Consider the following 25,582-nt stretch of genomic DNA (forward strand, 5'->3'; position numbering starts at 1 on the left):
TAGTTGTGATGAGTTAGAGCAGTAGCAATTTGTTATTCAGCACCCTTTCTCCCTAACAGTACCAAGAAGCAGTCTTTTGTCAATACTTATTTACACATTCACTTTCCCTGCAGATATTGTTTCTGTTGATAATTTTCAACTGGACTGATGACTGCTTACCAAATCTGGGAACTAATGCTATTTGTGTGGTAGCAGAGTTGTGCCGAATACATAAACCTGTCACTTCTGTCAATATGGAGTGGCAGTGATATTGATCTCTGCTGAGGCTGAGTATTATCTCATTCAGACTGCAAAGTAAATGCCACAAGCGTAGTTACAATCAAGGAATGGTTAAGAAGGCTAGAGATAGGAGAGAGGAAGTTGGGGAATTTCCTTATGTTTATGCATTTAAAAAAAATAACCTTGGGTTTCTAGTGAGGAGTGTTAGTTAGTGGCCAGTGGGTCTAATCGTGGATATCTATTTTGTGGATTTGCAAGACACTACACTTCACTTACTATCTTCTTTCCAAATTGATGTTGGTAGTCAGAATTGAAAAAGGCATTAATTACCACTAAGATTAGACATACCCTGTCTCCAAATTTTCACGATTGATCCAATCCCCAAAGAATTTTAGGTTGGAGAGTTTTTAATCTCATAATTTTAAAAGGATTTTTAACATACAGTAGTGTATACTTTTGTAGTGTTTTATGCATTGTTTTCTCAGTGTTATAAACAAACTGTGTGCTTACCTATTGACAGCCTCCCATGTAATTGTTATCTCATAAATTTAGCTATCACAGACCTAGCCTACGTTTGTGTGGATAATTACAAGTGGGATGACTTACCCAAACTGAGTATTGTGATTATTTTTAGTATGCACAGTTAGAGTGTATGGAAAGTTCTTTCCAGGGAAGCAGTGTTGTCTAGTGGTTAGAGTAGACCATCAAGACACTTAGGCTGAAATCCTGATCCCACTGACTTCATTAGAAAAACTCCACTAATGTCAGTGAGACAAGGATTTCAGCTTCGATTTCTGTTCCCATATCCACCACTTACTTGCTGTGTAGCTGTGAGCAAGTCATTTAACTCCTCTGTATCTCAGTTTCCTTTGTAAAATTGGAATAATACTCACCCAGCTTTTGTCAGTTGATTTCCTTCATGTTGCAATATGATCTTTAAACAAAAAGCAAGTGGCCTCTGTACAATGTGCTTTTAGATGCAGGATTATCATACAAACTGGGGAAACTAAAGAGTCTTTCACAAACTGGAGTAGATCCTTTGGGATGAATAAAAAAATACTAACATTTCATATATGATTCACTGGAGCATTGCCCTTTGGGATGTGAAATTTGATAGGGTTTCCTCTGTGTAGCTAAATAAGTTCATGGAGATTTGGTAGCCTTTCACTGAACCCTTTTTGGACTTTGTACCCAGTGCTTCCCATAATATTTTGTAAAGTACACCTCTGATCCCATTGAAACTTTTTTCTTCCTTGTAACTCAGTTCTAGCTTTAAGTGCTCCTAGAGGTAAGGATTAGGATATTCTTATATTACTTTTGTTTACAATCCTCTGTAGGAGATACACTATCACATTTTTAATCTTTTATGATGTAACTTCCCGCAGAGAGGAGTGAGGGTGGATTGTGTATCCTGCTCTTTTTGTGAGTGTGCCAGAGAGCTGTAAGCAGCTACAAATAGAGCCCTTTGGAGGACAGCACCCCTGTCACTTAGGATATGTCTACACATGGATTACAAACTTGGTTTTGGCCTGGGTCAGCTGACTCAGACTCTGGGGCTCAAAATTTGCTTAAAAGTGGAGAGAAAATGCTGAAAGTGGCTATCATGCAAGGGTAGAGGGTCCAAAAGTTTGGGTTCCAGCCTGAGTCTGAATGTCTACACAGTAATTTTTAGCCCCTCAGCCCAACCCCTATAAGCCTGAGTCAACTGACCCAGGCCAACTGTGGCTGTGCCTCAGGTCTTTTAACACTGTGTAGACATACCCTTAGATCACCCAGAACACTGAGTGCAGTTAGAGTAGGAAGGAGTTAGGTAGCTTGATTGAGTTTGCAAGGGTAGAATGAATCACTTACATCTGTAGAGAGCCTGGTGAACTCAGGAGGTAATTAGCTCACCAACTGGAGAACCCAGGGAAAAAAACAAGCTGTATAAAAGGCTGACCAGGGAGCAGAGGTGGGCCTCCATCTAGCTGCTGTTACATTGTGTTGCACTGGAAATAAAGGAAAAAACAATAGTTAACATGATTTTATATGTTACTCCAGTGAAATCTGTGTGCCGTATGATTTACCAAGAGTGCTTATCAGCCTGGGTTTGGAGGCGCTGAAGAGGGAGTCTGTTCACAGTTTGGTGTTGGTTATTGATATCCTGCTGTTTCTATATGGATTATTGATTGTTTGGGTTGTCTGACGTTCTCCCATATGACATGTCGTCTACTTTCATTTCTCTAATAGGATAAAATTCTTCTAAACACAGAGAACCTGCATAAAACACTCACATCACCCTTTTTATTGAGAGCCAGTCTATCCCTTGTGGGAAGAGAATCCAATATATGCTTAACTATCTAGATCCAATTACCCCAGAGCCCGCAGAGGGGGCATAAAGGAGTGGCTGCTCGTCCAGCCACTAAACTGGATTGGAATCCATAGAGAGTCTGATGCAGCCCTGTCACCCGTGGTTTTCGTACTCCACCACAAGCCACAATGACACAATCAGTTTCTGAAATGCAACCTTATATGCCAAATGTATGAACTTTGAAAGATTAATCAGCAAAGTGTTCCTTGGTTTATGCAGTGAAATAGTTTTCTTAAGCCAAAATTAGTGTCTGTGATACAGTGTTCTCATACAGAGCCTCAACAGCATACACTGTACAGCACATTCAAGAACGTGATAGTACATACAAGCAAATATATGTTTTATGAAGTACAGTACAACGACATATGTTTCTGTTCAGAGTGATATTAAATAAAATTTTTCAATAAATTGATTCAACCTGGCAACAGTAGCATATAACAGCAGCCACCCATATGAAAAGTAACAGCTGGTTCTTTTGTGGAAGATTACTTTTCATAATTTATCTCTTATGAACAACATGGGGAAAAACCATCATGGTGCAATTTACTGTATCCTGTACATTATTTCACTAGATTTTATCACTGTTCAGTTCAATTTATATTTTTTCCATTGCAGTTTTTTCATTCCTACTTTTTGGAACTGGTATTTTCTGTGGGATTTTTTCCCTGTGAATGAGCTGGAGTATCTGGGACCTGTTAGTGAGTGACATCTTGATAAGTATAGAAACTCCTGTGTAGAGAACCTGCAGGAGGCCTATATACCAATTAAATCCTCAAAATAAGGGTTAAGTGGAATTTAAGCAATGAACAGGCCTTGTACTCATCCTCTGCATGGAGTGAATTTCTGATACAACTATTTCAAAATTTTACCATTGCTCTGTACATTGTTTGCAGGGTTCTTAACAGTTGACCAAATCTTATCTGTGTTGTCACAGTGTGGATAGCAATTTCCAGCAATTCCTCCCCCCTTTTAAGCATGTATATTCCAACATGTGATTTATTATAACCACTGTTGGGCATTTTAGTAAGATTTAATTAATATTTTTCAATTTATTTTATTTTTGTTGTGAATGTTTATAACTTTGTGCATAATTTAAAGGTATTTTATTTATTCTTTAGTCTATTGAGAACTGCTCAAAGGACAGAAAAATGAACTTTCCGTCTAAGGATCTCAAAGTGCTTACAATAAACCTGGCAACACTTCTCTGCAGTGTTGGGGAAATTGAGGTTCAGAGAGTTGTGGCAACTTACTCAAGGTCACAGCTTAAGTTTGCAGCAGTACTGTCAGCTCGGCCCAGGCATCCTGACAGCTAGTTCGTCCTTTGAGACATAAACTGTCCTTCTTCAGAATAAATAACACATTCATAACTGCTTCCACAACAAGTGATGTATACACGTACCTGAGTTGTTTTCTGAACTTGTTTTATATCAAATAAATATCTGGCCATTACTGTTAATTATGATAACATTTTTGCTTACTATGCAATGGGCCGACCCAGATGTCTTTGCTCAGTTTTGACTTAGCTCTTACTAAATCCATTTTTCACTGGCAGTTTGGCTGAGGGAAGATTGAATAAAGAATTTAGTACAATATAAACACTCCTTAGTAGAGAGAGATTAGCTATTCCATTGCTCAGTTATCTTTCTATTTGTTTTGATTCTTGATTAGTTCTTGATTTTTGAAAGCAGGCATCTACAATAATGTATACAGATTTCTGGATGAGCTAGAATATAGTGACAGGTTTCAGAGTAACAGCCGTGTTAGTCTGTGTTTGCAAAAAGAAAAGGAGTACTTGTGGCACCTTAGAGACTAACCAATTTATTTGAGCATAAGCTTTGTGAGCTGTAGCTCATGAAAGCTTATGCTCAAATAAATTGGTTAGTCTCTAATGTGCCACAAGTACTCCTTTTCTAGAATATAATGGATGTCTATGTTGATAAAATATTTTTATTCAGAAGCTTTAGTAAAAATGTTTTTTTCCCAATAAAAATATATAAAATGTGTCAGTTTCCCAGTCAAAGCAGCATGTTATATTTTGTAAAAGTCAATATATACGGAACCATATTGGTGAATTTAATCTACCGTGCTAGAAGATTGATAGATATATGCCCATTTTGCAGTGTTTATCTAATGTATGTTGAGATTATAAAGAACATGTGTATACAAGAAAAAATTATAAGGAACATGTGTATACCCCTTCCTGGGAAATAGTTGTTAAAGTATCACTTGTTAAACTTTCTCTCTTTTCCTTAAAATTGTTTTCTGTAGGTAGGAGAACAAAGGCTGTAATAATTGCCCAGTGTCATTTGGAATAATTTTGTCAGGAATATCCAGAAGAAAATCATGAGTTTTGTTATTATACCTGAATGATGCTTCATGCACCTCCGGTTAAACTTTCTCTAATTTATTCTCTCTCGCTCTCTTTTCATTTCAGCAAAACCATTTGAAAATGGACAATATCTGGACATCTATGGAATTACAAGAGACCAGGCTGGGGAATATGAATGCAGTGCAGAAAATGATGTCTCAATCCCAGATGTGAAAAAAGTAAAAGTCACAGTAAACTGTAAGTCCTGTTACTTTTTAATCACTAAATCCAGTGGAGAGGAAAACACAGCTGAGAAGAAAACAGACTACTGTAGTAAAGTGGCAACAAGCTGGTGAAATAGTAGCACTTTTCTGTTAAAGTAGCGAAACATCCTGGACACTCGCGGTCCAAGTTAATCCCACAAAAGGGAGACATTGTGGAATAAAGGTTGAAATTATCTATGTGTCCTCCAACCCTTCTGCAAAATGGATGATGGTAATGGTTAACATTTCACATTTGTTGCTTTTGTGGACATAAGTCAGATTCTGGGGTGGTGGTATTTTTTCAAACTGGAGATTGAACTGTGTAATTCTCATTATTACTAATAGGACTGGAATCCCTGTATTTGGACATTGAAGGCTATATTCTTTTCCTTTGCCACAGTGTTCTGTGGTTTAATTTTGCGCAGTTGTATAGTAATGTAGGAAGAAGAGATCATTTAGACTGGTCTATCTCAGTGGAAGTATATTAAATAGAAGGTCTTATTATGATATAACCCTGGTACAAATACATGAGAAGCTCTGCTAGAATGCAATTATTTCATTAACATCTTAGTAGAGATGACTGATATCAATGGAAGTGCATAAGACTGGCTGTTAGATTTCTTTATAGTCTGTCAAGTCTGTTCTTACGTGGGCTTTTTTTGTCAGTGGTTTGCTTTCAGATTAAGGCTACTCTACAGTTTAAATCAACATAAATTATGTCACTCAGGGATGTGAATTAGTCACCCCCTTGAGCAACAGTGTGGACAGTGCTATGTCAGAGGGAGAGCTTTTCCTGCTGGCATACCTGCTACTGCTTGTGGGAGCTGGAGTAATTAAGCGACAGGATAGCTCTCTCCTGTCAATTTAGAGCAGTTACACTACTCTTTTGATTTGAAATATTACACTAATTATATGCTAGTAAAACTACATAACTTTAAGGGGAGGAAATGAGAATAAATTCTTCAGGTGAAACTACAAGGGAAATTTTAGGTAGGCTAAATGCAATTACTCAGATTGTAATTTGGCCAGGTCACCAGGATTAACACTCCTCTTCTCTTGAAAATTGCCTTGGGATCTTAAATAATTACAAGTTGCAAGGACTTTGGTTTGTGTCTTCTTCAAAAGTTAGTGTCGCTAACAGCACAGTGCTTTTTAGCACCATGCTATGAAATTAATTCTGTAATGATTCAGAGAGAGGAGTATGGCTGGCAGAATTGCTTATGCTACTAAATGCATTACCTGGGTTTTCCCTGGAGATATCCTATCAGAACACTGACCAGGCCTGAACTTGTTTACTTTATGAAATGGTATGGCTGTAGGCTATTATGTGCTGGGATATAGTAGATCAATGCAGTTGCCTTTTACCCATAGAGGCTTAGTTGATTGTTTTATTCTTATCATTACAGGCAAGATACTGCCTCACTTAATCACATGGAGTAGTACTTACAATGATGTGAGAGAGTAAGGGAAGCAGAATCAGTGCCTTAGTAGGTTTTTTTACATATCCCTAAATCACCAGAGGGTTTCGTACAATTGACCATAACTGGCAAACTCTCTGCCTTGGAAAGGTCCAGGGTTGAAATACATAGAAACGTTGATACATAGATCAGGTTTACATTGGTAAAACGATAATATGAGCAGAACTGTTTCAGGAAGCTAACACTGAGTCTGTCACACTGTACTCAGTATTTCCTGTGTCCCTTGTTTCCATGAACATTTTGCTGAATGGACCCCAAATTTTGGAAAGTAAAAATAATTGTTTTAAAAATCTAAAATTAGTGTTATTTTTATGGATAACTATAATAGTTTTATACAACATGTAAGTGTACAGCATTGTTATTCTTCAGTGTTTTGTTATAAAATAGTGTATTACAGTACAACTGCAAATCCTTACAATATTGGTCCTTTATCATTACAGTATTCTAATTGGCTTCACATCAATAAGGTTTGTAGAGTGGGGCCCTTATTTTGTGCAGTGACTTTCATGCAACCTGTGTCCCAGAATCTTTTACAGAGTTAAGTGAGCACCAAGGTGTATACTCAGCAGGTGCACTGCCCTACATCCCATGTACCCAAGGGGACATATTCTGCTGGTTAAGAGGCATCTCCAGCCCCAAGACCCCTTGTGCCTATGCCCCTTGTCACTGTTAGTCACATTCACACTTTCTCCTTGTTAGCAGTACCTGGCAGCATTGTAGCGGTGCCCTTTCAGCCATCCTTGCTGGTAGCTTCAGGATTGCATTTTTGCCAAATAAACTTTGGTTCCTCACAGCGCTCCTCTTTCTTCCACCTCCTCTTCAAGAGCCACTCAGGTAAAGACAGAATTTTACACCTGGAGGGAAGAAGGGAGCTGGGTGAGGCTGAAAGAGTTGTTTTAGCGAGGTGCTCAATAATAAATACTTTAATCCCTGTAAGCTGTTATTCTGTCATGGACCTCAGTGACACAAATGCCTCCAGTTTGACTTTGCCCCTTGATGGGGGTTATAGCCTTGTTAAATACATTGTTCCTTATACTGAGAGCCCTAATAGCTTCTCCAGTCTAATTTTTAGTCACTTATACACTTCCATTAATAGTGAATATTTCGAATATTATTTTACACTTTGGCTACTTTTAAATATAAATATATAAAAATATAAATGTAATTTTTATTTAGAGCTACAAACAAATTATGTCCAGGATTAAGTGCTGGCCATTTTTATTTCTGTATGAACCTTTTTTTCTGCTAGAGAAAAATGAAATAAAACATCTAGAACAATCTGTCTTTATTTTTCCCACAAAGCAGCCAAATTGATTTTCTCCTGTTTCAAGTAATTTAGAAGAAAATTAACTTCAGCACTGAGAACCTGCAATATGTGCCAAACTTCAGTTGGGATATTTACATAACCAGGAGCAAAGATTTTAGGGCTAGATCCTGACCTCCGTGCTCAGCTTTATACAGGTGGTCTCTGTAGAAGTTTGACAGTTAGATTGACCACGGCTGCAGAGCACCACTAGAGTCACTCCACGTCTGTTGTTTCAGCCTTCACACTTCAGTTGCATCCAGAGTGCCTGTGTGCCCCTCTGCAGAGGATTTTGACCTGCAGTTCTACTAGGCATGCCCTTGCCATGCCTCCAAACAGCCTTTTACTTCAAGGCAGCCCTCTGACATTACCAATGGCACATATACTGAAGGCAAATCTGGAACATAGGACTTGAAAGAGAGACAGCAAATTCATTCTTAGCCCCCTTCCACAGCTAGATAATAGAATTTTGGGAACTTTCTAGTAAAAGAATCTTTGGACCCCTGAGTGCAAATTACATTGTGAGCCTGTCTTCCCTGGTTCTAAGACAGTCTTTCTATTCTCCTCACAAGAATCAGAATCTCTCAGTCTCCTGTGGCCCCCTCTCTATCTTTCTCTCCCTTTCCCTCTGAACACACAGCCACATCTGTCTCCCTTACCTCAGGACTCCCCATGTCTTCCTCTCTTATTTCTCCTTTCTTCTCCTATTATCTGACCCCTTTTCTCGGTTAGAGGGGAAAGAAGGTGATCTTCAGAGCTACCTGGCCTCTTGTGATTCTCTAGGATGAAGAAATGGAAAGAGCAGGGGAAACTTTTGCTATCCCTCCTGCTATTGTTGTACTGGAGAAGAAGGGGACAAGGTATGAGGGAAACATCTGGCTCCCCAGGTTGAGGGAGGGTATTCTTCAGTGAGGAACTCTTTCCATGCTGAGCTATCCAAGGAATTAAAGATTAATTTTTAATTAAAGATTATGTCATGTGATGAAACCTCCAGGAATATGTCCAACCCAAATTGGCAGCCCTAATACAAGTCCAAGATTGCTGATGTACAGGACACAGTGTACGACTAGTCTAATCACTCACGTTTTTTGTCTGAGTGTGTAGGATGTTTGTGTACATGAGAGTTTTTGTTTGGGAGGGTATAATGCTAGTTTGAGAAGGGACTCTGTCATTTAATTTTGCTAATGAAGTTTTGTCAGTTTTTTGACATATACTTCCAGTGAACTGTGACTGTGTGTTTTGATTTATTTTGTTTTTGTTTTTTAATGTGATGGAAAGATTCTGAGGTATAAAGATATCTTGCAGTTACAGAATGTTAGCCATATGACTAACTCTGGGGTGGTTGTTTGTTTATGGTTACATTCTTTTGAATCGTGATTGTGTTTTCCAAAATCAATGGTTTGCTCAAGATGTGCTTGCGAGGGGTGCTCACCCAGTTTCCTGGAGGAGCGCTTAGAATGTAACCTTCTGCCACGTGGAGACAGCAACAACAAGAGCTGGGTTGGCATGCCAGTTGGACCTTGTCCCTCTTCTTTAGACAGTGTTTGCTTATGTAAGCAGGGTCTGAATGAGCTCGCCCCTGACATCTAGTAATGAACTGGGGGAAAAGACTTCAGGAGCAGACTGTATTTGCGTGGACACACCTAGTCTGCCTAGGTGTTCAGCAGACAGAACTGCATTACCAAAGTGATCAATTTTGGCCGATTTTGTGTTACAATTCACTTTGGTATTGAATACAGAGGTAATGAAATGTTGTTATCCTTATTGTATGACTAAAGGGCAGCAGAACTGTACTTAGCATGCCCTGATGGAGGGGGGTCACCCTAAACTGAACCTCACTTGCTAAACAGTGGGAGGGGAGGCCAAATCACAGTGAAAATGACAGAGGGTGGGGACAGGTGTTCTTACCTGATGCTCCGGACTGTGCCTAAAGAATCCTAGACAGTATTTGATCCTCCTCTTTCCCGTGTTTAAAGACACAGCCGATTGGCCTCCATAGAGACTCCTTGTTTCTGTTCAGGGATTAGCGGAGCTGAAATCAGTGCGGAGCAGGTCCAGGAGTTCAACCTTAGATCTGGTGTGGGGTCAGTGTTTCAGTGAAAGACTGAGGCAGCAGCGGAGAGGTTCTCATCACTAAGGGCTGTGCTACGAGCTGGAACCTCAAAACACAGGGTCAGCAAAGTGGCAGCAGTGGTAATGGCAGTGGCACAGCTGAATGGTGGCAGAGAAAGCACCAGAGGTGGCAGCGAGCAGCCAGCGGCAGCAGCAGACAGCGGCAGCAGTGAGCCGGCAGCAGCGGCAATAGAGGCATTGCTCAAGGTGCCCGTCCCCTTTTTGGGGTGCGAGGTGAGCCCATGTAACACACCAATGAACTCTGGGTCTTTGCTGACCCAGGACAACCAGCCGTGAGTGGGGTGCTGCCGAGGAAAAGGAGAGTGTCGTGTTAAAGGTATATTTGCTAGTCAGAAACTGAGGCAAAGGACGCTGCCCAACGTACTCTGGGGGGGTTGTTTGCCCATGGTTACGTTCTTTTGAATCGTGATTGTGTTTTCCAAAACCAGTGGTTTGCTCAAGCTGAGCTTGCGAGGGCACTCACCCAGATTCCTGGAGGAGCGCCCAAAATGTAACCTTCTGCCACGTGGAGACAGCAACAACAAGGGCTGGGTTCAATATCTAGGGATTTCTCTTAACAGTACAAACAGGACTGGCTGGAGCCCCCACCTAGTGATCTCAGAAAACTAATCAACACCCGGAGGTGCTTCTAAGAGGCAAGAACTGGGGCCTTGTCTATGCTACAAACTTAGGTTGACATAAGCCACATTAAGTTGATCTAATAATGTATGTGTCTACACTACCGCGTCCCTTCTACCGACCTAAGTGCCCTATAAAGTTGACTTCTGTACTCCACCTCTGTGAGAGGCATAGCTCTTGCTTCGACATCCACAGGTCGACATGGGGATAGTGTAGACATTGCGTTGTGTAATTTTAATGAATTGGCCTCCAGTAGGTGTCTTACAGTGCTCCGCTGTGACCACTCTGGAGAGCACTTTCAAATCCACTGCATGTCAGCCAGGTACACAGGAAACAGCTCCTCCCCTGTTAAAGCCCCGGAAACTTTTGAATGTTCATTTCCTGTTTGATCAGCGTGGAGAGCTCGCCAGCACAGCTGATCATGGAGACTCAAGGCCGCAAATGCGCTTCAGCATGGAGTACGCAGGAGGTGGTAGATCTTATTGCTGTGTGGGGAGAAGAGTCTGTGCAGGCAGAGCTCCGATCCAGCAGAAGAAATGCTGACATCTATGCCAAGATTGCGCAGAGCGTGAGGGAAAAGGGCTACACCAGAAGACAAACGTACCAGAAGACAAGGGAGGCAAACAGTTGTTCTGGTTCTGCCCCACAGACATGCTGCTTCTATGAGGAGCTGCATGTGATTCTTAGCGGTGACCCTACCACTTCCCCTAAAAGCTCCCTGGATACCTCCCAGGAGCCCTTGGCAACCTCAAGCAACAACAAGGAGGACATTGTTGACGAGGAAGAGGAAGAGAATGTGAGTCAGGCAAGCGGAGGATCCCCAACAGCCGAGAACTGTTTTTAACCCTGCAGCCCATCCCTTCACAGGACCAGTTGGTGGTGGAGCATGATGCTGGGGAAGACACCTCTGGAGAGTACACATTTCCAATCAAACTCTAGGGGTTACATGCTATTATTTTTTATGTTTAATCTGAACAAAAAAGTAGGTGTAGTGGGTATTGGTGACCACTCCAGCTACACAGAGGGTGCTCTCAGTAAAAGACTGTTTATGTGCATGGGGATTGCCCAGGAATCCTCCATGGAGATCTCTAGGAAGGTTTCATGGAGGTACTCTGCAATCCTTTGCAGCAGGTTTCTGGGAAGGGCTGCCTTATTTTGCCCACCATGGAAGGACACTTTCCTGTGCCATTCCACTATTAACTCTGCTGGCATCATTGCAGCACACAGCATTGTAGCATAACGACCAGGTCTGTACCCAGATGCTTGTAGCATCTGCTCCCTTGCCACCTCTGTTACCCTCAGGAGAGTGATATCGCATAGGGTCACCTAGGGGAAACAGGGAAAGTTTTCAATGCTCACTCTTAAACCGCCAACGAGTAATCCGCCCGCCGTTTGGTGAAATCTGGGTCTCACAACCAGGCGTTCCCAAGTGTGCCATGGTTGTGGTTGGAAGGGATCACCGTGTATTGCAAACAGCACTGAGGGGAAAAAGTGGGAGGGTGGCGACTTCCTGTTTGTCTCCCTCCACAAGCCGGTGCTGCTTTTGTAAAATACAAACTATTCGGGGGGCTTTACACTGGTGCCTGTCCTCAAGTACTATCCAGGTTGCTAGGGGTAAGGGGGCTTTTCTCCAGTTTGAACCTGTGATTCCAAGGATGTCCTCCACAAGACCTCTAGCCCAGGCCCTGGGGCCTTACTCACCATGGCTGGAGCAGCAAACTGACTCTTGCAACAGCCAGCGGTTGTGATTACATTGTGACTTGCAGTGAAGTGTATTGAGGGGTGTTTTTTTATTTAAAAGACATTAACCTTGCACCAGAAACAATATATGCCCTGTCAGTGCTACTCTTGTGCTTTGCATTCCTTGCAGCTGAAACCTTGTCAGTCGGTGCATCCTCCACACCAGGACAGTGACTTTCCCAGATTAGAAGATGGGGAAAAAAGACTCGGGAGGACATGTTCAATGAGTTAATGCACACCTCCGAGAGTGACAAGATGGAGCTCAGAACATGGAGGATTACACTGTCTGAGAACCTGGACTTGGACAGGAAGGACAGGAGAGCATGCAGGGAACAAGAGTGTGCCATGCAGGAAGAGATGCGGCTTATGAAGGAGCAATCAGATATGTCGAGGCATCTGGTTGAGGTTCAAGAAAGGCAGCTTGACGCTAGAGTCCCTCTGTAGCCTATGCTGAACCTGCTTCCATCATCACCCAGTTCTACATCTTCCTCCCCCAAACATCCTATGAAGTGTGTGTGTGGGGGGAGAGTTTGATATCCCTTGCACCCAACACAAGGAGAGGGTACAAGGACTAGAAGGTGTCCATTCCCACACCTTTGATTGTTATTGGAGTGCATCTGTAAGCAAACTTTCCTTGTTTCTCCCCCCACAGTGTTATAAGCCCTTTTGCCCCAGGTTATCTTACTTTTCTTTGCTGTCTCTGTGTGGTTTGTATGCATAATAAAACTTAACGGATTGAGGAGAAAAGGCTCTTTATTCATTCAACACCTAGTGGTTAGTGTGGGTAGAATTTACAGGGGATAAAATGCAATGGAGGGGACAGTTTGGTAAGGAACAATGGATAAGTGTCACATTACTCTGGCTTATTGCTGAAACTGGTTCTCAAAGTCTCACGGAGATGCAAAGCTTATCTATGTGCTCTTCGTATTGCCATGGTGTCCGGCTGCTCAAAATTGGCTGCCAGGTGATCTGCTTCAACCTCCCACCCCAGCAGAAACTTTTCTCCCTTTGTTTCACAGATATTATGGAGCACACAGCAGGCAGCAATAACAGTGGGGATATTGCTTTCACTGAGGTCTAACCTAGTAAGAAAACAATGTCAGCGATCTTTTATAATGACAGGTTTCAGAGAAGCAGCCGTGTCAGTCTGTATTCGCAAAAAGAAAAGGAGTACTTGTGGCACCTTAGAGACTAACAAATTTATCTGAGCATAAGCTTTCGTGAGCTACAGCTCACTTCATCGGATGCATCCGATAAAGTGAGCTGTAGCTCACGAAAGCTTATGCTCAAATAAATTTGTTAGTCTCTAAGGTGCCACAAGCACTCCTTTTCTTTTAGCGACCTTTTAAACGTCCAAAGGCACAGTCCACCACCATTCTGCACTTGTTCAGCCTATGGTTGAACCAGTCCTTATTGCTGTCCAGGCTGCCTGTGTATGGCTTCATGAGCCATGGGAGCAAGGAGTAGGCTGGGTCTCCCAGGATCATAAATGGCATTTCAATATCACCAGTGTTTTTTTTCAGTCTGGGAAGAAAGTCCCTGCTTGCAACTTTCTGAACAGACCTGTGTTCCTAAAGATGTGCACATCATGCACCTTTCCTGACCATCCTGCGTTGATGTTGGTAAAACGGCCCCTGTGAGCCACCAGCGCTTGCAACACCATTGACAGGTACCCCCTTCGTTCTGTGTACTCTTTGGCAAGGTGGTCTGGTACCAAGATAGGGATGTGCATTCTGTCTATCGCTCCACCGCAGTTAGGGAACCCCATTGCAGCAACAAACATCCACTACATTCTCACGTTGCCCAGAGTCACTATCCTTCTTAGAAGAAGTCTGTTAATGGCCCTGCAAATTTGGATCACAACAGATCCCATGATAGACACTAAACTGGGATGACACTAAACTGGGAGGAGAGGTAAATACGCTGGAGGGTAGGGATAGGATACAGAGGGACCTAGACAAATTGGAGGATTGGGCCAAAAGAAATCTGATGAGGTTCAACAAGAACAAGTGCAGAGTCCTGCAATTAGGACGGAAGAATCCAATGCACCGCTACAGATTAGGGACCGAATGGCTCGGCAGCAGTTCTGAAGAAAAGGACCTAGGGGTTACAGTGGACGAGAAGCTGGATGTGAGTCAACAATGTGCCCTTGTTGCCAAGAAGGCCAATGGCATTTTGGGATGTATAAGTAGGGGCATTGCCAGCAGATCGAGGAACGTGATCATTCCCCTCTATTCGACACTGGTGAGGCCTCATCTGGAGTACTGTGTCCAGTTTTGGGCCCCACACTACAAGAAGGATGTGGAAAAATTGGAAAGAGTCCAGCGGAGGGCAACAAAAATGATTAGGGGACTGGAACACATGACTTATGAGGAGAGGCTGAGGGAACTGGGGATGTTTAGTCTATGGAAGAGAAGAATGAGGGGGGATTTGATAGCTGCTTTCAACTACCTGAAAGGGGGGTTCCAAAGAGGATGGCTCTAGACTGTTCTCAGTGGTAGCAGATGACAGAACAAGGAGTAATGGTCTCAAGTTGCAGTGGGGGAGATTTAGGTTGGCTATTAGGAAAAACTTTTTCACTAGGAGGGTGGTGAAACACTGGAATGCGTTACCTAGGAAGGTGGTGGAATCTCCTTCCCTAGAAGTTTTTAAAGTCAGGCTTGACAAAGCCCTGGCTGGGATGATTTAATTGGGGATCGGTCCTGCTTTGAGCAGGGGGTTTGACTAGATGACCTCCTGAGGTCCTTTCTTACACTGATATTCTATGATTCTATGATAGATTTACTCACTCCAAATTGATGCCCCACTGACAGGTAGCAGTCTGGCATTGCAAGCTTCCACAGAGCTGTCACCACTCACTTCTCAACTGTCAGAGCAGCTCTCATTTTAGTATTGTTGCGCTTCAGGGCTCGGGAAAGCTCTTTACACAGTTCCTGGAAAGCGTCCTTATGCATTCGAAAATTCTGCAGTCACTGCTCGTCATCCATAGCTGTATAACAACGCAGTCCCAGTCAGTGCTTGTTTCCTGGGCCCAGAAACAGCACTCAACCATGTCAAGGTGATGCGTGACTGTCGCCAACAACTGCAAATTGCTCTGCTCTGTGTCCTCCAGCAGGGCTGCTTGCATGGCATCACATTGTTCTGTGCAGTGGCTCCTGTATCAGCTGTGTAAATACTTCAGGATAAGGCATGAGGTGTTTGTAATGCTCACAACAACAGTGTACAGCTGGGCGGGGTCCATGCTTATTGTGCTGTGGTGTCTGCACAGGTAATCCAGGCTTGCGAGAAAGGCTTGATTTGTTTGCCGTTGATTTCAGGGAAGGAGGGACATAAGTGCATCATAGGAGGCTAATGCCATGTTCCCATAACAACTCATACCAATGTTTTGGTCCCATAAGACGTTGCAAGCCCAACCCAAAATTCCACTCAGGTTTGTGCACTGTGGGATAGCTAGCTACCCACAGTGCAGCGCCCCATGTGTCAATGCAAACTCTGCTGGTAAGGATGCACTCCGCTGACACAAGGAGTGTAGTGTGGACATGCAAGATCGACTTGCTTAAATCAGAGGCTTAATGTTGATTTACATGAAGTCTACTTAACTTTGTAGTGTAGACATGACCTGAGTCTCTGTATAACAAAATACAACTTTTATTACAGGGGAAAGGGAATCTTCAAACTCTGCTTCCCCTTAACTTTGCTATAGGCTTCTTGGGTCTGCATAGGGCCCATGCTGAATATGTTATCCCTTCGATAATTTTTTCTGAAGAAATGGCAAAACCAAGATTCAGGTACAAGATGAAACAGCTTGTGCATATGAAAAACTTGTAAAAGTCAGCTAATTGTTATACATTTTTGTTGGTCTCAGTATGCAACTTGTCCACTAGCCAGCTGAACTAAATGCAGAAACACTCCCAACATCTGTTCCATACCACAACACTTATTCAGTCTGACTAGGCAGAAGAATGACTTATTATATTCAGGAGCATTTCAAGATAAAACTCACTTACATTAGAAAAGCATAAGCACCCTGTAGTGATCAAACTGTTGTGTATATTTCATTCACATTGAATTTTAAATGTAAAATTACAGTTGGGTAGAGAATACTGAAATACTAAGCACTTAATTCTCAATTGTTCTGAGTGTGAGCTGAGTCCTGGGGCTGCCTGGGGGTCATGCTAGCTATAGCATAAAGGATTGTTCCACTCAAGGGCATTAGAGTACAAAATCCTCTAAGCCCACCTTTTACACCTCCATTTGGTCTTCTCTCAGCTCTCATGTCTGCTCCTGAATTCCTCATTCACAGCAGGGGAAACTGGTGTGCAAGCTTTATACCACTGCTGGATTCCGCTACAGAGAGGACTCTCCAGCTGTCCATTTATAGCAGCTTTAAATTCCCTTTGTGCCCTGACTTAACCAGGGCTGAGAATCTGGCCCGTAATCAGCCTAATTACCACTCAAAGAGTAAAAAATATTTCGCAGTGAGGTGTCTTCCATCAGGCTCTCATTGACTATATGGGCCTAATCTGTGTTCTGTTCACTGCATGAGGTCCATGAAGTGAGGAAAGCACAGAGTTTAGGAATATTCCCTAAACTGCTAGATACATGGGAGATAGTGCGACAACCCTGGCATGGGTTGACAGTGGGGTTTGAACCTAGCACGTACATCTACAAAGCACAGATCTCTGTGCCTCTTGAGCTACAGCAGTAACCTGGTAGCGGTAATAGATTGTTAGTCTCTCTATGAACTAACCACTAGCTAGGGACACAACACATATTGTGAAAACATGTTACATATTCCACCTCTCTGGGGAAACTTCTCTTGAGGTCCACAGGATTTAAAGCCCCATGCTTCGGCAACATTGTCCAACATCCCCATATGGACTTAACCTTAGATATTTTACAACCATAAAGCACAGACCTCTAGCACTGAATAGAAAAGAGTAACTCCACTAGCTGATGATAGTAATCTTCTGTGGCCCAGGCACACTGTACAAGCATTTTACAAAACCATGCCCCACACACCAGCAGCTAGAAGAACCACCCTTTCCCCTCTCACAAAGAGAGGCCTTCTCACTAACTGTGTCAGCAACCAGGAGGGTTTACACAGGGATTGCACACCATGCCTGCTAGCATTAAGTGAAGAACCACTTAACCACCGAGGGCTAGATTGTGAAATTACAATACATGTTTATCATTGCACTGTGTCGGTCAGTGTACACGTGGTTCCAGCCAGAGAACAGAGTAGCCTTTTCACGTGACCTTTCATAGCACATTCCCTACAAGAAATGTGGGAATGGCCAGTCACATTCCTGTGAAGTAGTGCAGAGTTTCGAACTATGTTTTTACATTCTCAGAGCATTGCTGAATAGCCACCCACAACAGCATGCTGAGATGATTTGTAACATAATCCCACTGGTGGTGTTCCAGTTGGGTCACACTGTCCGTTGCAAGGGCATCACCATTCCACCTCATGCTAGCTGACACCATCAGTTCTGTCAGAAGTATCAGATGCTGAACTGAGACATGGGTGGATGCAGCTCATAGCAAAAAGATTATGTCCAACACTGTCTGCTCCTTACCCCAGTTTAAATGCCTGCCTGATGGATAAGGTACATCAGCTAGGCTGGTTGTATAGAGAATGCTCAGACCTGCACACCCCATACTACTCAGGGCTGCATCACAATCTGTGCAAGACGTTTATTTGCCTGTATTTGCATACTGTTCCCTAGGCTCTCATATTGGCCTCAGAGACGCCTGCAGCTGGAAGCAGAATATCACAATTCCTTTGAGTGTGCAATGCTTGCCCAGAAAGGTTTACTACACCTGGTCACATGGATTCCTTCTCTAGGCATCAGTACTAGCTGGGTAGCCTGGTTTATAATCTAGCCCTGAATGGAGTTTCAGTTGCATGGTCAACACAGTGGAATGTCAGGTCTTCATTTCTGTAATCAGTTTGTGGATTTCTGCAGTCATTTAATGATGTAATGGCTCTTCAGCTCTTAGAGACTGAACACCACTATATTAAGACCAGTTTCTTATTTTTATGTGAAAATAATTACATTAAATATGTATTAAAAATTAAATCTGTAAGGTTTTTAACAAAAGAATCATAGAAATTAAAGATGGAAAAGCCTTCTGATCATCTTACCCACCCCAGGCCAGTGTAGGATTGTTCTTAATGGTGTGTTCTTCAGTCTCCTTTTTTCTTTTCTTTTTTCCAAATATACACTGAATAAAATATTCACTTTTGTTAGAAAAGTGAACAAATGAAGATAAAAGCCTGCCTTCCTCTTCTTTGTATCCTTTCTACTATTGAAAAATTCTCATATATAGTATGGCAAGAGACCCTCATAGTACAGTATATTGTCTGTCGAATCCTGCCCCTTAGATCCCAGTGTAGTGTCACTTGTGCACCCAAGTTCTGTCTGATATTGGAGAATAAACTTTATTGCCTTTTCCACTAGATGAAAAGAATGTTTTGGAGTAAACTGCTGTATTAACAAGAGGAGAGAGACCAACTGGCAAAAATATCATAGTCACTTGGCTCAGTGATCTGGAAATTATATTAGCATTTACCACTCCAGTGCCTTTGGACATATTGGATTGGATTCTGATGTCAGTTACACTGTAGTAATTTGGGAGTAACTCCATTGGCTTCAGAGGCGTTACTTCAGATTAGCAGAAGCATAACAGTATGCACTCTGTTCCAATGGCCTTGATTCTACAATTGTAATTAAAGTAGGTATAAATGTGGATAGATGGGCAAGGATATATGTACAAACCTTGATTTTTCAGTCAGGAAAATGCAACCAACAGCAACTCTAGCAAGACACATAGTGAACTCCATGCCATACAAAGCAATGATTATATGATGAAAGTGTAACTTAAGGTGGTTTAGCATCACTTAGTTCTTTAAAAACCAGATGAGCATTAAGAGCACAGCTCGGGGTGGAAGGACAGGATGGAGTAGAGGGAAATATTTGAGGGGGCAGCATACTGCAGTTATCAGTAAAGGAAGGGTTTGTGTTTGGGAAAAAACACAGTAATTTTCCTAATCTACGTTTGGTATTGGAGGATGTCTGGTTCTGTTAACCCTATTGATAAAATTCATCCTTTGTTGGCTCACTGGTACCTCCACTTCTATTCTGCTCATCTGCCCATCCTTATACTTTGCTGTGGCTGTGTTTCTGGTACATGATGTGTTCTGCTAATCTTCTACCTAATTCTCGTGGGTTTTTAATTTGGCTGTATTATTTACCTTCCAGTTCAGCTCCTCAACAGATCTTTACTGTGTGGCCAGAATACCAAATAGTACTCTAGGGACAAATGACCCAATTTTAGCCTTTATATCTCACAAGATTTTTACTTGATTTCTCTGGGACAAGGTATGCAATAGGTGCATGCTCTTTTTAGAAGTAACGCAGCCTCTTGAATCCTCTGTTTGGCTTTGCATTTTCCCTTCTAAGCTCTTCTGATCTGCTGATGTACACTGGATTGATTTAAGGTTCAAGTGATCTTTATTCCATCTCTGTATTCTCCTTGCATATCCTCTTGCATCACAACTTTAGTGTGTTTTTTCCACCTTTGGCCATATAGTGTCATGATTATCATGAACAGTTTAATGTAAAAAATATATAGTCAAAAGAAGTAGTTAATATTTTCCTATTAATTAAAAGTTTACACTATTTACTGCAGATCCAGTATTTGTTGAATAAATCAGGTTTTTACTATGCCCTGTAATATATGGTTGCAGTGAACCCTGAATAGCTATGCTGCGTAGGAAACAGGCATATTTTTGAATATGGATATTCACTGCATATAATAGATGCTCAGTCTTCCAAATATGTACAAGAAAATTATGTGGTTTCAATTAGTTTTTGATTCTAAAGTTTCCAGGCTGGATTACATACAACCAGACATAAACAGCAATTTGCTGTCTGCCCTTGTACCGTAAATATTATAACTTTGTAACCTTTTTTTCTTTGCAGTGGTGTATTGCATAAATTATTTTTCTCTTTAATATATGTGTGTCTCTCGTGCTCTCTTTAGAAATGATGGTCACAGAATTCATGACTTTTTTGCATGTGCTCAGTGAAGAAAGTGTAATGAGATCTTAGCATCACGTAGTGTGGTGATGGTAGTTTCCAAGTAAGGAATACATTTCCAAATTGAGCTAAAATAGATAAGATATAATCCAATTTCACTTTACCAGTAAATCTTATTCGCATTATCCATTACATTTTATAAGGCAAATACTGATTTACAGATGATAATCTTGAGCCCCCTTTTGGAACAACTAGAATCTTGGATTAACAAGATTTTAATATGTATTCTGAAAGCTGGTCTGTAGTTATACATACATTACTGCAGCTTCACTAGCTCTTGTCTGTTTTATAAATGAAATACTTAAAAAAAAAAAATAGAAGCAGTTGCTAAATGCTGGAATCCCTAGAAGCACTGAGGTCATGCTGAGAAGATGAAGAATGAGACACATGCACCATGAAGCAAGCTTTTATTTTAATTTATGTAAAATTGTCAATTCCCTAAATTAATGAATAGCAAATGAGAACTTTTAAATGGACTTGCATTGCAGAATTTCTGTTTTTAGCTGCCTCTTGTAAATTATACTAAAGGTCTGTTCTGCTGTAGCTGTAAAATAAACAGTTTGCTTCAAGCTAGACCATGTGGATTTCACCAAGTAAGAGTCCACTAGCCTTCTAAAAGAAAATGCAGCTATTAAACTGAAAATAAAGGATAAGATTGTTAATTTAAATGTAGCTCTTATTGGTCTTGTGCTACAGACCAAGCGCTAGATTCACTGGTGTTGGGGCAGGGTGGTGTAAATTACACTTCCCTGCACCAATTTAGCCTCCTGATCCCTGGAAGGTATTTAACATAAGGGAGGGAACTTATGGACCTGCTACCTACTCTTTCCCCCTGGCTTTTGCCCACTTTTATCCTTTAGTTTTTGACCAGTGCTCCAAAGGAGTTCTGCTGGTACTGATTGCTTAAGGGGATGTTCTGAGTTGCACATCTTCAGACAATGTCCCCTTCCCAGCCAGCAACGGTTTACCATTGTCGTTCCCCATTAATAAGAGAGGAGAGTTTGCAACTACTTTTCAGTACTGCAACGTACTCCTCTGTTGGGCTTTTCAATGTGAGGAGCCTGCACAGCGTAAGCTAAGCAAATTGGTGCTGTTTGTTAGTTGCATAAGTCATGTGGTATTGTTTCTCTTCTCTGATTGGATGACTTATACAACTAACCAGCAGCTGGAATTTTCACCTAAGTCATTCAGAATTTACTCTTGCCAAATATTAGAATATTTAAGCTTAACATTTCCTTTTCATGACAAGTAGGAGATTTGCTAAATATTCATAGAAAAACAAACACAAGGGACATGAACACAACAAAAGTGAATGCATTTAAAGTTTTGATCAAGAATTTACATAAATATTATTCTAATATTCAATCTGCTCTAATAGTGACTGTTTTGGTTGATTTCTACATGTATAATTTCCAATTTGATTTGTTGCTTATGTACATTTTGTACTATTTTTAAAGGCAAATTGAAATGAATAGACAATATTATGCCCAGGGGATGGACTTCATCAACCTATTAGTCTTTTCCATCTCTGCTGTGATTCTTACCACTGTAAAATCCAATGTAATGTTTTGCTTCCCTAATGCTAAGAAGTTAATTAAAGAAAACAAAAATATGTAGACACTGTCATTTAATTTTCTGTTTTATTTCTGATATAATGGTTCACTAAGGATTTGATTCTGCTGCCACTTTTTTTTAAATCAATGAGAGATTTGCATGGTTTTGCATAGGAACAGGATAGGGTCCTTAATCGCCTGTGTGAATTTTATTTTAAATGTTTGTTTTTTCTTAGATAGTTTAGGTTTTTGCAGAACAGCTTAACTCATTAGCATGTCTTAGAAGTCTGCCTCACTGTTGCTATGGCAGTTTGCATAATATTATCCATAATGCTCTAATTTTACTTTGAAATCAGATATACTGTACAAGTCACTCTAACCTAATTATATCTGTAACCTTAAAACTACTGTGGAGGAAATTATACTGTACTGTTTGTTGTGCCTCTTACTGTCTAGACATTTCTCACTGTCCTTACTCTTTTAGAAGGTGTGTTACTTTAGAACTGTTGTTCATATTGACGCTTGGCAAAATTAAATTTTTATCCTTTATAAAATCGATATTGATTTTTAAACATTTTTAGCAATTTAAATGTTCATAGTTGTGCAGAATTATGGGGTGAAGTGGCAGGCAATAGGGACACTAGACAGTCATTATTTAATGTCCATAAATGCAGAGATTGAAAAAGTTAAAGCTTTATAACTATTAAAACACAAATTGTCAATATCACATATCAAAATATACTAAAGTAAATATCCTTAAATGAAACGCTCAAGCAGCATTTTTCTTACTTTGCCTGTTTGTAAGTTTCTGTTATCTATGAAAATATTTTTGTTTGTGTGTGTGTGTGTGTGTACAATGAAATCAACATTTGCTAACATTTGCGAATAAAAATCTAATCTTTCCAAGTCTATTCACATTTCATATTAAAGAATTACAAATCACCCACTTGGATTTCATTAACTAAATGCTTAATTTTGGACTATAAGGTGGATAGAAAGTTGGCTAGATTGTCGGGCTCAACGGGTAGTGATCAATGGCTTCATGTCTAGTTGGCAGCCGGGATCAAGTGGAGTGCCCCAAGGGTCGGTCCTCGGGCCGGTTTTGTTCAATATCGTCATAAATGATCTGGAGGATGGTGTGGATTGCAGCCTCAGCAACTTTGCAGATGACACTAAACTGGGAGGAGAGGTAGATACGCTGGAGGGTAGGGATAGGATACAGAGGGATCTAGACAAATTAGAGGATTGGGCCAAAAGAAATCTGATGAGGTTCAACAAGGACAAGTCCAGAGTCCTGCACTTAGGATGGAAGAACCCCATGCACCGCTACAGACTAGGGACCGAATGGCTCGGCAGCAGTTCTGAAGAAAAGGACCTAGGGGTTACAGTGGACGAGAAGCTGCCTATGAGTCAACAGTGTGCCCTTGTTGCCAAGAAGGCCAATGGCATTTTGGGATGTATACGTAGGGGCATTGCCAGCAGATCGAGGGACGTGATCGTTCCCCTCTATTTGACATTAGTGAGGCCTCATCTGGAGTACTGTGTCCAGTTTGGGGCCCCACACTACAAGAAGGATGTGGAAAAATTGGAAAACGTCCAGTGGAGGGCAACAAAAATGATTAGGGGACTGGAACACATGAGTTATGAGGAGAGGCTGAGAGAACTGGGATTGTTTAGTCTACGGAAGAGAAGAATGAGGGGGGATCTGATAACTGCTTTCAACTACCTGAAACGGGGTTCCAAAGAGGATGGCTCTAGACTGTTCTCAGTGGTAGCTGATGACACAGCAAGGAGTAATGGTCTCAAGTTACGGTGGGGGAGGTTTAGGTTGGCTATTAGGAAAAACTTTTTCACTAGGAGGGTGGTGAAACACTGGAATGCATTACCTAGGGAGATGGCGGAATCTCCTTCCTTAGATATTTTTAAGGTCAGGCTTGACAAAGCCCTGGCTGGGATGATTTAGTTGGGGATTGGTCCTGCTTTGAGCAGGGGGTTGGACTAGATGACCTCCTGAGGTCCCTTCTAACCCTGATATTCTATGATTCTATGATGCAACAAAAAATAATTTCTCAAAAGTGAACAATATGTATAAAAGCTTCCAAAAGGCTACTTCACAGATCTGTCTCTGATGTTCTGCAGACTTTATTAGACACTGGTGCACATTAGAACATTAGTCACAACAATGTATCAACTTTTTCTGTTTCCTGTAACTTCTAATACAACCGACAGGAAAAGCAATGGAGTCCAGTTTAGCCAGTATGTGTTGTATGTGTGATAAATAACCCTGATCATGAGCACCTATGGACATGAAACCACATATCTATAGCTCTGACAGAAGTGAAAAGGAGTTGCTGATATTCTCAGTGTATTGTACTTTTTTTTTTTTGAGTGAGATCTATCTATACCACATTTTCATGATTTCTTTCCCCCATCCACATAGAATTGCAGTTATGACTTGAAATAACTGTTCAGAAAAAGATATTCAAACCAAAAACATGTGTATGCAAAGTACTTTCACAAAACACAATTTCACATTTTTCCCATCTATGGTTCAGGGCATTAGAGGACAACAAAATTAATTGCCAGCCAGCTCTAAGGTACTTGCTACTCCCATGTGGTCCATCTCATCATGGATTCCTTCTAATTCTCAGTCTCTGACTGTAGGGAATCACTAGCTGTCCCAACTCTTCTCTTTTCCTCTGGACCTTCTTGTACAAAACCCCATCTGACAGGAGAAATCATTCTTGCAAATATAGATGGGTCTTTCATTTCTCATCCATCTCCTCATCCTGATTTGGTCTGTGACCTGATGCCAGAATCACATGTGCTATATACTTACCACATCACTGTAAACCTTTCCTGTCAATGGAAATAGAATCTTGGGTGCTTGATCTTCCAGGCCATGGACTTGGAGAGTTTGAAACTTTTGCAGCATGCTGTCCTCATCACAAGGCAGAACCTTTGTAAATCTTGTAGCTCACACTGCTAACTATTCTCCAGGATTATCATTCTAAAATTTAATTTGTACTCCATTGGCCTACATGATTATTTTCTGGTTGGCCTCTTCACCCACATACTCTAGCAGGCAGCTCTGGTTCTTGGCTTTTCATTTGTAGTGCCCTGCAAATCCATGGATATCCGCTACATATCCCATTTCTTTTCTGATTTAGAATGCTCCTCCTTGATAGAACTAACTTCAAAAAGAATTCTGCACAGAAAATGTTTCTCTGTTGGCCATCTGAATTAACATCCTTGATCTTGAGCATGATTAGCAATGCTACTTGTCAACAACTTCGTAAAAACTGATCTTGTATGTGAATCTAATTCTGTATTTTTTTACTCCCTTAAACTCAAGAATATTGTGGGCTAATGGATGTAATCTGCTCAAGTACACAGAAGGTTGTTCTATTATATGTTGATGAGTTTCAGAAAACTGAGTCTTAAACTCTGATACACTCACTAAACTCCCATGGACCTTTTGTAGAATCCTAAAACAGTTTCTAGCACTTGCC

At 41.2% G+C, this 25,582-nt stretch overlaps 1 protein-coding gene across 2 annotated transcripts in view; it reads left to right on the top strand.

The window, feature by feature from the left end:
- NEGR1 (neuronal growth regulator 1) overlaps window positions 1-25,582 on the top strand; it is a 598,170-nt gene that overhangs the window by 428,797 nt on the left and 143,791 nt on the right. For both annotated transcript variants that reach the window (XM_077824070.1, XM_077824072.1), the window contains exon 4: window positions 5,004-5,135. In XM_077824070.1, coding sequence (XP_077680196.1) covers window positions 5,004-5,135 — 132 coding nt within the window. The remainder of the gene's footprint in view (window positions 1-5,003; window positions 5,136-25,582) is intronic.

The sequence above is a fragment of the Eretmochelys imbricata genome, chromosome 8 (genome assembly GCF_965152235.1).
Source record: "Eretmochelys imbricata isolate rEreImb1 chromosome 8, rEreImb1.hap1, whole genome shotgun sequence".
Classification (NCBI taxonomy): Eukaryota; Metazoa; Chordata; order Testudines; family Cheloniidae; genus Eretmochelys; species Eretmochelys imbricata.